This window comes from Rhinoderma darwinii (assembly GCF_050947455.1).
Source record: "Rhinoderma darwinii isolate aRhiDar2 chromosome 5 unlocalized genomic scaffold, aRhiDar2.hap1 SUPER_5_unloc_22, whole genome shotgun sequence".
NCBI classification, from domain to species: Eukaryota; Metazoa; Chordata; class Amphibia; order Anura; family Rhinodermatidae; genus Rhinoderma; species Rhinoderma darwinii.
The window spans coordinates 305,151-319,165 of record NW_027461779.1 but is presented as its reverse complement, the minus strand read 5'-3'; the positions used below and the strand labels follow the sequence as shown (position 1 = coordinate 319,165).

The following is a 14,015-nucleotide window of genomic DNA, read 5'->3' as shown; positions in this document are numbered from 1 at the left end:
CATGGAGGCTTTCAGGGCACAATTGAATAAATTATAGGCCCCATATCAAGCATTTAGAAGCAATGAGCTGCCTGAGCAAAAAAAAAAAACACCCAGAAATGACCCCATTTTAAAAACTAGACCCCCTAAAGGTATTCATCTAGTGGTGTAGTGAGCATGCAAAAGAGAAGTGAAGCTGTGTATTTATAACGGATGCATGTCGCTATAGACGTATTTGCCTGTACTTATGACTATGGCTTGCTAAAGAAGCAGTTGTCCCTCATCTGATGTCATTGTGGACAGAATTCTGTCCTAATATAAAATCAGTCAGAGAGGAAAAAATAAACTATACTGGAGTGACGGGCAATATTTAAAAAAAAATAATGGAGGAAAATGCATCCAACTATGTTGCAAACTCGAGTCTGTTCACTGAACACCTGCACGGCTGTCATGACAAGGTTTTTTTTTTTCAGTGACTGGTTGTACAACGTCTCTTTAGCTCCATCAATCCCTATATGACGAACGTGCCAACTGATTCTGCCCAGCAAGGTAGGAACTGTTATGTGCACAAAACAACCAACGGTTAAAGTATATATAAAGGGGCAGTGTCCAAAACCATCTATAGGAACAGTAAGGGTATGTTCACACAGGCGATTTTCAGCCGTTCTTCGAGCCGTAAACGCCCCGAAAAACGTCTAAACATGCGGGGGGCTGAACGCCTCCTAACATCTGCCCATTAATTTCAATGGGAAAAACGGCGTTCCGTTCCCACAGGGCGTTTTTAAAAACGGCCACGTAAAATAAAGCAACGTAAAAAGAAGTGCATGTCACTTCTTGAGCCGTTTTTGGAGCCGTTTTTCATTGACTCAATAGAAAAACAGCTCCAAGAACGGCCGTAAAAAACGCCGCAAAAAACGCAAGTTGCTTAAAAAACAGCTGAAAATCAGGAGCTGTTTTGGCTTGAAAACAGCTCCGTATTTTCAGACGTTTTTTTTAAGCGTGTGAATATACCCTAAAGGATCCCCAAAATGATGTCAGTATTTCCAGAAGCATTGTCGTGTGCAGGAGGTCCTGCGAAAACCCAAATGTAGTAAAGCCCATAGTGTATCGATTAGGAACAGCTTGATTATTAGTGATCCTCCAAATAAAAAAAAAAGATCATGCCCGTATCACCAATTAGAAATATTAATAAAAATAACAGCTTTGTTCAAAAGAAACAAAATGATCTAAAATATGAAAGGGTTAAAATATTTTCTGAATAAATAAACTCTACTACCTCTCCCAAAATAATTCCTCCCCACTTGGAAAGCTCACAAACTAAAATGAAAATATAAATTAAAATTGAGTTGAAATGGGCACATCGGGCAGTAGAAGCGACTATCCCTCCTCCTTCCATGCTTACTGGAAATCCGGCACCTTTTTTTGGGGATATCTTTGCGTCTCGGTGGAAGGGACGGGGTGAAGAAAATGGCGCTCTGCAAGACTTTGCACATCGTCAGACTTGTAGGGTTATGCAGGGTCATTGGAGTAAAATAGGAGACGCTCAATAACCTCCTCCTGGAACTGGAGGAAGGTGAGCGTTCCTTGTGTTTTTTATAAAGTACAAACCCATTATAGGTAGTGATCTGAATTAGGTAGATTGCTACCTTTTTGTACCAGGCCCTGGTCTTCCGCTTCACTAAATACAGTTGAAGCATCTGGTCCGACAGATCTACACCCCCATGAATATATTGTACTCTGTCACACAGACAGGCCTACGCTTTTCCACGATGGCCCCCTCTCTCTAACAGCCACCGTGGTGCCTGGATGCATAGTGGACAACATATAGATGTCCTTCTTCTCATTCCACTTTACTACAAGTAACTGCTCGCTTACCAGTGTGAATGACGCCCCCCTTTCCACACGTCTGGACACCAATTGCTTTGGGAATCCCACTCTGTTTTTATGGACTGTTTAGCAGGCCCCTGTATTTGCAGCATGGAGGGATTTAAAAAGGGGGACACTACTATAAAATTATCAGTGTAGACATGGTACCCTTGGTGCAGGAATGGCACCATTAGGTCCCACACAATTTTGCCGGATGTGCCAATTGTCTCTGGGCAGCCTGGGGGATTAATTTGGCGGTCTTTGCCTTCATAGATCAAGAAACCACAGGTGTAACCTGTTGTGCTCTAGCACACTTTATATAGTTTAACGCCATATTTTGCACTTTTGGAGGGGATGAACTGCCGGAATGAAAGACGGTCTTTGTAGCTAATCAGGGATTCATCCACCGATAAATTTTGATCTGGGGTGTAGAATTTGACGAAAGATTCTTGTAGGAGGGAAATTAAAGGCCTCAATTTATTAAGGCCACCGTAGCTTGGTTAATTTCTTTGGGGGACTTGGGAGGTATCTGTAAAATGCATGAAGCGCATTATAGATTCATATCGGTATCGGGACATAACTGCTGCAAATACAGGGGTAGTGTGGACAGCTCTTGATGCCCAGTAGGAGCGGATAGTTGTTTTTTTGACCAACCCCATATTTAGATTAGGCCTAAAAAAAAATTAAGCTCAGGGACACTAGTAGGGGTCCATGATGAGTAGATGGATGTGGGTTTCTGTGCAATAAACTGTCTTGCATAGATATATGTCTATTGGACAATTAACTCCAGGACTTGGTCACTGACAAATATGTGGAAGAAGTTCAAAGGGGTATAATTAGCAACATCCACATTTATTCCTGGGATTGCTGACAGTTGCGGGACCTGGAGGTAAATTAAATTGCAGGATCCCAGAACATGGGAGGCCCTGCACCACTTGACCCTGCACCGGGGATTTGACAGCAACAATTGATTCCACCACCATAGGGCCTGGGGTCCAGAGGTAGAAGTATAACTTGAGCCGTCACTGTCTGAAAAAAGTTCCACCTCTGAAGCAGTCGGTGTGGCTGCCTGAACTGCCGGAGCATATCAAGGTGTACGCTTGCTCCACAGTAAACCTTCTCTGAGCCATTATTTAGGTAGAACTGTAACCATTAGGCTACTACGTTTTTTTACGTTTTATGTCTAAAAAACATTTTCTTTGTTTTTTGGTATTTTTTTTCAAACTAAGAAAAAAAAAAAAAGTTTATCACTAGGTAGATAAATAGATTCCTAAATCCAGCGCCAAAAAATATATGTAAAACTGGCTGATCACTTGTGCTCACACAGGGGATGAGGGGGCACAAATGGGGTGATCAGGGGGCACAGACATGAAAAGTTTGTGTTTTTTTTCACTTTACTTCATTTGTACAGCTCAGGATTTGGTTATAGTGTCTCTCTCTTCACTCACAGATCAACTACAGTGAGGGGAGAGGAAGACAGCCAATGTCCTTGTTGTATTTTCTAAACAGACTTACATAGATCACTGCAGGGACCACTCAGATTGATCCCTGGCTGTTACTATTTGCCATATGCTGCCACAGGCAGCATTGGCAATATACAAACGGCGCATACCGTTATCAGGGACAGGGTGGTGGGCGGGCGAGGGTCTAATAGGTGCTGGCCCTTATTTTTACTATTTCTCTCTTTTCTCACAGAATATATTCTTAATATAAAACTTTTGACATGTCATAGTGATATGTCAGACTTTTTAATCGGTGGGGGGTCTGAGCACTGAGACCCCCACCGATCGCTAAAGTGAAGCGGCAAAAGCACTCGATTGAATGCTAAGCCGCTTCGTTTCTGATCGTCATTCCTCGGAGTGGTACACCACTTGCTCGGCTTTTCAAGAAGAGCAGATCAGAAACTAAGCGGCACAGCGGTCCTTCTGCCACTTTGTTATAGCGATCCATGGGGGTCTCAGTGCTCGGACCCCCACCGTTCAAAACTTCTGACATTTCACTATGACATGTCAGAAGTTTTTTAGTAGTTTAGTTACACTTCAACCCCTTCCCGCCGGATCACGTATATTAACGTCATTAAAACCGGTGTCTTACCGCATTTTGACGTTACTGTACATCATGGAGATGAAGCTGGCTCAGGAGCTGAGCCAGCAACATCACCGCCGGGTGACAGCTGTATGTTACAGCTGGCACCCTGAGGTATCGGCCAGGACCGGAGCTGGCCTCCGATCCGACCGATTAACCCCTCACATGCTGCGTTCAATAGAGATCGCAGCATGTGAGGAGTTTATAGCCACCGACACCCCAGCAACGTGATCGCTGGGTTGCCGGTGGCTGCAAAGGCGATCGGAGGGCTAATGCTTACCTCCCGATCAGCCTGTAACGGAATCCTCCTATGCCTCGTCGTCGGCGGGGCCCAGGAGGCTTCCGGTACCATCGGCAAGATGGTGCCGCCTTAGCTTCCGGCTCAGAAGCGGAGCTGGCGTCATCAGCAGTGGGTGTCCACTGTATGTTACAGCGGACACCCCGATCTATCACCAGGAACCGGAGCTAGCTCCGATTCCTGGCATTAACCCCTTCGATGCAGCGATCCATTGTGATCGCTGCATCCTAGAGGTTTGTAGAAAATCGGCAGCCTTGCCATGCGATGGCAAGGCTGGCGACTGTTACTATGGCAACAGGAGCCCTAACAATGGGCTCATGTCTGCCATTACGTAAGCTGATTAGGCCCCGCCCAGAGGCGGAGCCTGATCGGCTTGCTGTCAGTGAACAACTGACAGTTCCAATACATTGCACTACATAGGTAGTGCAATGTATTAGAACATCAAACAAACAGTTGGACATTCAAGTCCCCTAGTGGGACTAAAGAAAAGTGTAAAAAAAAAGTGTAAAAAAGTAAAAATAAAAGTTGTAAAACATACAATAAAAGTTTAAAATAATAACACAAAACACAATCGCCCTTTTTCACTTATCAAGTCATTTATTATAGAAAAAAATAATAAAGCCATACATATTTGGTATCGCTGCGACCGTAACGACCTGAACTATAAAAATATTATGTTATTTATCCAGCGCAGTGAACGCCGTAAAAAAAAAACCTCAAGAACACTGCCATAATTACTGGTCACTGTCTTCCAAAAATTGAAATAAAAAGTGATCAAAAAGTCGCATGTATCCAAAAATGGTACCGATAAAATCTATACCTCGTCTCGCAAAAAACAGCTGCATCGACGAAAAAATGTAAAAGTTATGGCTCTCACAACTTGGCGACAGAAAAAATACATTCTCTTTCCAAAAGTAATTTTATTGTGCAAAAAGTTATAAAAAAAGTTCTATAAATTTGGTATCGCCGGAATCGTACTGACCCGCAGAATGAAGGTAACATGTAGTTTATAACGCATGTTGAACGCTGTATAAAAAAAAAAACAACTAAAAAACTATGGCAGAATTTCTTTTTTTTTTGTCACCTTGCTTCCCAAAAAAGGATAACAAGTGATCAAAAAGTTGATTGTACCCCAATATGTACCAATAAAAGCTACAGCTCGTCCCGTAAAAAAAGAGCCCTCATACCACTACGTCTATGAAAAAATAAAATAAGTTAAGGCTCCAATGATTCAGGAAAGAAAATTATCCAGTTGTGCCGGCCCGAGGGGAACATTTCTTCTGTTTCAAAAGGCGATGTATCAAGGCACTAAAATTAGGGAACCAGGAAGGGGAGGGCCCAAACATATCTGCTGGAAGCGACGGTGCCCGTATTATACCAGGACAACACTTTCCCGGCAAAATTCCCCAAACTGCAAAGGTGCGGAGTGTGGACCAAAAGGGGCATAAGGAAGGACATTTATCAGTGCGACACCGGCCTGTGCAGAAAGGATCGATCACAGCGTAATACACATCTATGGATCATTTTATTATTTTTTTTACCTTATTATTATACCACCTGACTATGCCCCTAATGTACTCTGCCCAGCTCAGATGTGCCCCACATTATAAACGGAAACAACAGTGATACTCCAAACAAAACTATTACCAAGCAAATTCCACGCTCCAAAACCCAAATGGCGCTCCCACCCATCTGAGCCCTACAGTGTGCCCAAACAGCAGTTTACTTCCACATATATGGCATCACCATACCCGGGAGAACCCTTTTAACAATTTTTGGGTGTGTGTCCCCAGTGGCACAAGCTGGGCACGACATATTTGACACTGAATTGGCATATCTAGGGAAAAATTTAAATTTGTACCTTCCGCAGCGCGATCGTTTATGGAAAAGACACGTGGGGTGAAAATGCTCACTACACCTCTTAATAAATGCCTTGAGGGGTGCAGTTTCCAAAATGGGGTCACTTCTCAGGGGTTTCTTTTATTATTTCACATCAAAGCCTCTGCAGTTGTGAACCAATACTTTATATGTCGCCAAATTAGGCCTCAATTTTACATGGTACTCTTTCACTCCTGAGCCCTGTCGAATGTCCAGGCAAAAGATTAGGGCCACATGTAGGGTGATTCTAAAACAGGGAAACACCGCATAATAATTGAGAGCTGTCTTGTTATGGTGGCACAAGCTGGGCACCACATATTGGCGTATCTAAGGAAAAATTACCATTTTCATTCTCCCACATCGTGTGCACACGAATTTCTGCAAAACACCTGTGGGGTTAACATGCTCACTACACCCCTAGGTGAATACCTTGAGGGTGTTGTTTCCAAAATGGGGTCACTTCTGGGGGGGATACACTGTTTTGGTCCCACAGGGACTTTGCAAATGCAACATAGCGCCCAGAAACCAAACCAAATGCAGCAAAATCTCTACACCAAAAGCAACTGGCGCTCCTTCCCTTCTGAGCCCTGCCGTGTGCCCAAACAGCATTTTATGACCACGTGTGGGGTATTGCCGTACTCCAGAGACGTTGCTTTACAAACGTTGGGGTTCTTTTTTTCCTTTATTTGTTGAGAAAATTAAAAATTTGGAGCTAAAGCTACGTCTTATTGAAGAAAAAGGATTTTTTTTGTTTTCACTGCCCAATTCTAATAAAATCTATGAAACACCTATGGGGGCAAAATGCTCACTACACCCCTAGATGGATTCCTCAAGGGGTGTAGTTTTCTCAATGGAGTCACTTTTTTGGCGTTTTCACTGTTTTGGTACCTCAGGGGCTTTGCAAATGCGACATGGCCTGCGCAAACCATTCCTGCTAAATTTGAGCTCCAAAAGCCAAATAGCGCTCTTTCCCTTCTAAGCTCCGCTGTGTGTCCAAACATCCGTTTATAACCACATGTGCGGTATTGTTTTACTCGGGAGAAATTGCTTTACAAATGTTGTGGTGCTTTTTCTCCTTTAGTCCTCGTGGAAATTAGAAAAAATTAGCTAAACCTACATTATCTTTGAAAGAATGAAGATTTTTATTTTCACGGCCTACTTCCAATAATTTCTGCAAAAAACCTGCGGGGTCAAAATGCTCACTATACCCCTAGATAATTTCCTCAAGGGGTGTAGTTTCCCAAATGGGGTCACTTTTGGTGGATTTCCACTGTTTTGGCACCGAAAGAGCCCTTGAAACCTGACATGGTGCCTAAAATATTTTCTAATAAAAAGGAGGCCCCAAAATCCACTGGGTGCTCCTTTGCTTCTGAGGCCTGTGTTTCAGTCCATTACCGCACTAGGGCCACATGTGGGATATTTCTAAAAATTGCAGAATCTGGGCAATAAATATTGAGTTGCGTTTCTCTGGTAAAAACTTCTGTGTTACAAAAAAAATAGATTAAAAATGAATTTCTGCAAAAAAAAATGAAATTTGAAAATTTGCTCTTGCTACCGCCCAGCCTCTTCCTGACTTCATGGAAGTCACCCTCTGTAACTTTCCATAATTCTCATAGTAGTGAATGGCAGTTACGGAAGCAGCGTAGCATGCGAGCTACGCTGCTTCCGTAACTACCATTCGGTTCTATGGGACTTACGGAAACAGTGTAACTCAGCAAACTATGCTTTTTTTTGTAACTCCCGACATTGAAGTCAGGAAATGGCCGGGAGGCAGCGAGAAAGAGGTAGAACATGGTTTAGGGGGCCCCGTTCTTAAGATAGGTGCGGGTCCCAGAGGTGGGACCTCTTTGGCCACTTTTGACCTTCCTGACAGAGCCACATTTTTCAAATCTGACATGTTTGACTTTATGTGGTAATAACTTCGGAATGCTTTTACATATCCAAGGGATTCTGAGACTGTTTTGTCATGACACATTGGACTTTATATTACTGGCAAAATTTGCTCCATCATTCAGTATTTAATTGTGAAAAACACCAAAATTTAGCGAAAAATTGCAAAAATGAGCATTTTTCTAAATTTAAATGTATCTGCTTGTACGACAGGCATTTATACCACACAAAATAGTTGCTAATTAACATCCCCCATATGTCTACTTTAGATTGGCATTGTTCTTCTGAACATCCTTTTACTTTTCTAGGACGTTACAAGGTTAGAACTTTAGCAGCAATTTCTCACATTTTCAAGAAAATTTAAAAAGGCTATTTATACAGGGGCCAGTTCAGATGTGAAGTGGGTTTGAGTCCCTCATATATTAGAAACCTTCAATAAGTCATCCTATTTTAAAAACTTCACCCCTCAAAGTATTCGAAATAGCATTTAGAAAGTTTCTTAACCCTTTAGACGTTTCACAGGAATTAAAGCAAAATAGAGGTGACATTTACAAATTTCATGTTTTTTTTCAGAAAGTATTACCAGAAAAATGCAACTCAATATTTATTGCCCAGGTTCTGCAGAGTTAGAAAATATCCCACATGTGGCCCTAGCGTGGATTCTTTGGGCCTTCTTTTTGTTAGAATATATTTTAGGCACCATGTTTGAAGGGCACCACTAAAAGTGACCCCATTTGGGAAACTACATCCACCAAAGAAATTATCTAGGGGTATAGTGGGCATTTTGACCCCACAGGTTTATTGCAGAAATTATTGGAAGTAGGTGATGAAAATGAAAATCTACATTTTTTCAAAGAAAATGTAGGTTTAGCTAATTTTTTCTCATTTACACAAGGACTAAAGGAGAAAAGGCACTGCAAAATTTGTAAAGCAATTTCTCCAGAATAAAACAATGTGGTTGAAAATGGCTGTTTGGACACAGCAGGGCTTAGAAGGGAAAGAGCGCCATTTGGCTTTTGGAGCTCAAATTTAGCAGGAATGATTTGCAGAGGCCATGTCACATTTGCAAAGCCCCTGAGGGACCAAAACAGTGAAAACACCCAAAAACTAACTCTATTTAGGAAACTACACCCCTTGAGGAATTCATCTACGGGTGTAGTGAGCATTTTGACCCCACAAGTTTTTCATAGAATTTATTAGAATTGGGCAGTGAAAATAAAAAGACGTAGATTTAGCTCAAAATTTTTCATTTTCTCAACAAATAAAGGAAAAAAAGAACCCCAACATTTCTAAAGCAATTTCTTCCGAGTATGGCAATACCCCATTTGTGGTCATAAACTGCTCTTTGGGCACACAGTAGGGCTCACAAGGGAAGGAGCGGCATTTGGATTTTGAAATGCAGATTTTGCTGGATTGGTTTCTGGTCGCTATGTCGCATTTGCAAAGCCCCTGTGGGTCCAAAACAGTGGAAACCCCCCCAGAAGTGATCCCATTTTGGCAACTACACCTCTCAAGGTATTCAGCTAGTGGTGAAGTGAGCATGTTAACCCTGCCGGTGTTTTGCAAAAATTAGTGTGCACTCGATGTTTCAGAGTGAAAATGGGATTTTTTTCTATAGATATGCCAATATGTGGTGCCCAGCTTGTGCCACTATAACAAGACAGCTCTCTAATTAACCCCTTCCCGACATTTGACGTATCCATACGCCAAAGTTGGGTAGGGGAAGTATGGAACGAGTTCACAGAGTGAACCCGCTCCATACGATGCCAGTGTTTGCTGTATGTTACAGAGTAAAGAGCGGCATCTCGCTCGAGTCCGATCCCGCTCGTTTATCTCGTTAAATGCTGCGGTCAATAGCAACCGCAGCATTTAACTCATTAGAAAGAGGGGGGCGACCCCCTCTAACAGCTCATTGCGCCCCCCGCAACGCAATCGCGCGGGGGTGGGGCGATGGTTTCTATGGCTGCCTGGGGGCCTAATGAAGGCCCCCAGGTCCGCCGTCTTTGTGCATCTATTGAGCCCTTACATAAGTACTTACATTAGTATTGCAGTATATTGTGCAAGCGATCTGACGATCGCTGGTTGAAGTCACCTAGGGGGACTAATAAAAAAAAGTAAAAATGAGTTAAACAAAGTTTTTTTTTTTATGTAAAAAAAAAAAGAAAAAAATTAAAAGTGCAAAAAAAAAACATTTCCCCATTTTCCCCCTAGACAGAGGCGTAGCTAGTTTCTCCTGCACTCGGGGCAAAGATTCACCTTGGCGCCCCCCCCCCCCCCCAAACTCTTTCCCGACATCTCCTTCCCACTCACAATGTTTGCTTAATCAACCAATCAATGAGGTGTAACTTTTTTTTCACTTTTATTTTAATGTAACTGGAGCATAAAGCCATTTGTACATTTTACAAGCAGTATAGTTCTATGTGCGGTCCTTGTTTTGCGGATCCGTGATATGAAGCCGTATAAATGGCAACGGTTGTGTGCTTGAGGCCTTGGGCCTCATGCCCACTTCAGTTTTTTTCATCAGGGTGCTATCCGTTGTTTGAACTGATAGCACCCTGACAAATTTATTTCAATAGGTCCATGCACACTTCCATTGTTTTAACTCAATCGTGCCGCCGTTCCCTCAAAAATAGGGCAGGTCCTACTCCTGCCCGTTTTTGACGGAACAGTCTCTGCATTTGCATTGATTTGGTCCGTGAAACAACGGACTGTACACGGAAGCCATCCGTGTGAGGTCCGTGATTCACGGAAACCGTCATTAGCGGCAGTAGAACGGCCGACGGAAGTGTGCATGAGGCTATACAGTCAAATCCTTCCTCCCCACTAAAACAGATTATACAGAATCCCCTCACCCAACTTATTTATATGCATACTCACACACCTCCGACACAAAAACGATTTATAAACACACTCACACACCTCCACACACACCTCCACACACACACACACCTCCACACAAACGCACACACACACACACACACACCTACACACACACACACCTCCACACACACAAACCTCCACACACACACTTCCACACACACACCTCCACACACACACCTCCACACACACACACACGCACACACCTCCACACACACACACACACACACACACACACACACACACACACACCTCCACACACACACACACACACACACACACCTCCACACACACCTCCACACACACTTCCACACACACCTCTATACACACACACATACACCTCCAGACACACACACAAACACACACCCCCAAACACCTCCAAACACCTCCACACACACACCTCCACACACACACAGACACACACCTCCACACACACACACACACACACACACACCTCCACAAACACACAACTCCACACACCTCCACACACCTCCACTCACACACACACACCTCCACACCTCCACACCTCCACACACACACACACACACCTCCACACAGCTCCACACACACACACACACACAACTCCATACACACACACTTCCACACACACACCTCCACAGACACACACACACACAAACACACCTCCACACACCTTTACACACCTCCACACACAGCTCCACACACACCTCCATACACACACACCTCCACACATACCTCCACACACACACACACACACCTCCACACACAAACACCTCTACACACACACACACACACACACACACACACACAGAAACCTCCACAAACACACAACTCCACATACACACACACACCTCCACTCACACACACCTCTGCACACAAACACCTCCACACACAAACACCTACACACACACACACACCTCCACACACTTCCACACACACCTCCACAAACACATACACATACCTCCATACACACACATACACACACCTCCATACACACACTTCCACACACCTCCACACACACACCTCAACACACTCACACACACACACACACACGCGCGCGCGCGCGCGTGCGCGACACACACACACCTCCACACACACACACACTCACCTCCACACACACCTCGACACGCACAAACACACCTCCACAGACACACACACACCTCCACCACAGATACGCCTCCACCCACACACACACACACACACACACAACTCCACACACACACTTCCACACACACACCTCCACACACAAACACACATGCACACCTCCACACACCTCCACACACCTCCACACACCTCCACACACACACACACACACACACACACACACACACACACACCTCCACAAGCACACAACTCCACACACACACCTCCCCACAAACACACACCTTCACTCACACACACCTCCACACACACACACACACACACACACACACCTCCACACGCACACGCACACACACACATACACACACGCGCGCGACACACACACCTCCACACACACACACAATTATACACACCTCCACACACACACACACACACAGACACACGCACGCACACACCTCCACACACACACACACACCTCCCCACACATACCTACACACACACATACGCACACACACACACGCACACCTCCACACACACACCTACACACAGACATACACACACACACACACACACACACCTCCACACACACACACACACACACACACCTCTACTCACACCTCCACACACACCTCCACACACACCTCCCCCTACTTGCACATACACAGCTGTACTTATCAGTTCGGAGCTCCGTAGTGGGATCTTCATGTTATGAGGGGTCACACGTTGCAGGCAGGAGAATAGCTGTGGATAAGACTGCTCCTCCCCATCCCTCTCTTCCTCCATCCTCCCTGCTTGTCTGTCTGCTAGCTGGAGCTGAACACTTCAATGGTGTTCTCCTCACAGGCAGAGTGTATGGCCGGCTGCATTATATGACGTCACATGTGACGTATAATGCAGCTGCCCGGAGCACACACACACACGCTCTGCCTGTGCAGGAGAACATCGTGCATACATTACACAGCTCCCACTCCTGTCCCATGTGCTGCCCATGGCACTAAATGTCTATGGGGGTATCGGCCCGGAGGGCACATGCCTCCACTCCCCTGGTCGGCGCCCCCCCTTCCTTCCGTTGTAGTTGCATCTGGGGCACATGCCCCGCCTGCCCCCCCTAGCTATGCCCTTGCCCTAGAGCATAGTAAAAAAAAAAAAAAACTTAATTGGTATCGCCGCGTCCGTAAAAGTCTGAACTATTACAATATATCATTATTTAACCCGCACGGTGAACGCCAGAGCCTCTATTTTTTTGGTCAACTAATCTCCCACAAAAAATGAAATAAAACGTGATCAAAACGTTGCATGTACACCAAAATGGTATTATTAAAAACTACAGCTTATCCCGCAAAAAATAAGCCCTCATACCACTTAATCGACGGAAAAATAAAAAAGTTACGGCTCTCGGAATTTGGCGACACAAAATACATTTTATTTTTTACACTTAGGTTTTTACTTGTAAAAGTAGTAAAATATAGAAAAAACTATATATATTTGGTATCGCCGTAATCGTATTGACCCAAAAAATAAAGTTAACATGTTGTTTTAATTGCACAGTGAATTCCGTCAAAAAAACTACGCACAAAAAACCATGGAGGAATCGCTGTTTTTTTCATTTTCTACCCCACAAATAACTTTTTTTCCCATTTTCTACTTCATTATATAGCACAATAAATGATGCAACGGAAACCTACAACTCGTCCCGCAAAAATCAAGCCCTCATAGGACTATATCGACGGAAAAAACGAAAATGAAAATCTGAAAAAAGGGCTGCGGCGGGGAGGGGTTAATATGCTGTGTTTCCCGGTTTTAGAAACACCCTACATGTGACCCTAATCTTTTTCCTCAACATTTGACAGGGCTCAGGAGTGAAAGAGTACCATGCAAAATTGAGGCCTAATTCGGTGATTCACAGAGTATTGGTTCACAATTGCAGTGGCTCTGATGTGAAATAATAAAAGGAACCCCTGAGAAGTGACGCCATTTTGAAAACTGCACCCCACAAGGCATTTATTAAGGGGTGTAGTGAGCATTTTCACCCCACAGGTCTTTTCCATAAATGATTGCGCTG

At 44.1% G+C, this 14,015-nt stretch overlaps 1 protein-coding gene across 1 annotated transcript in view; it reads right to left on the bottom strand.

Moving 5' to 3' along the window:
- LOC142687356 (uncharacterized) overlaps nt 1-12,832 on the bottom strand; it is a 31,859-nt gene extending 19,027 nt beyond the window's left edge. Inside the window, exon 1 of the mRNA XM_075847560.1 lies at nt 12,615-12,832. Within this exon, the coding sequence (XP_075703675.1) occupies nt 12,615-12,736 (122 nt within the window). The 5' untranslated portion in view covers nt 12,737-12,832. The remainder of the gene's footprint in view (nt 1-12,614) is intronic.
- Between the last annotated feature and the right edge of the window lie 1,183 nt (nt 12,833-14,015).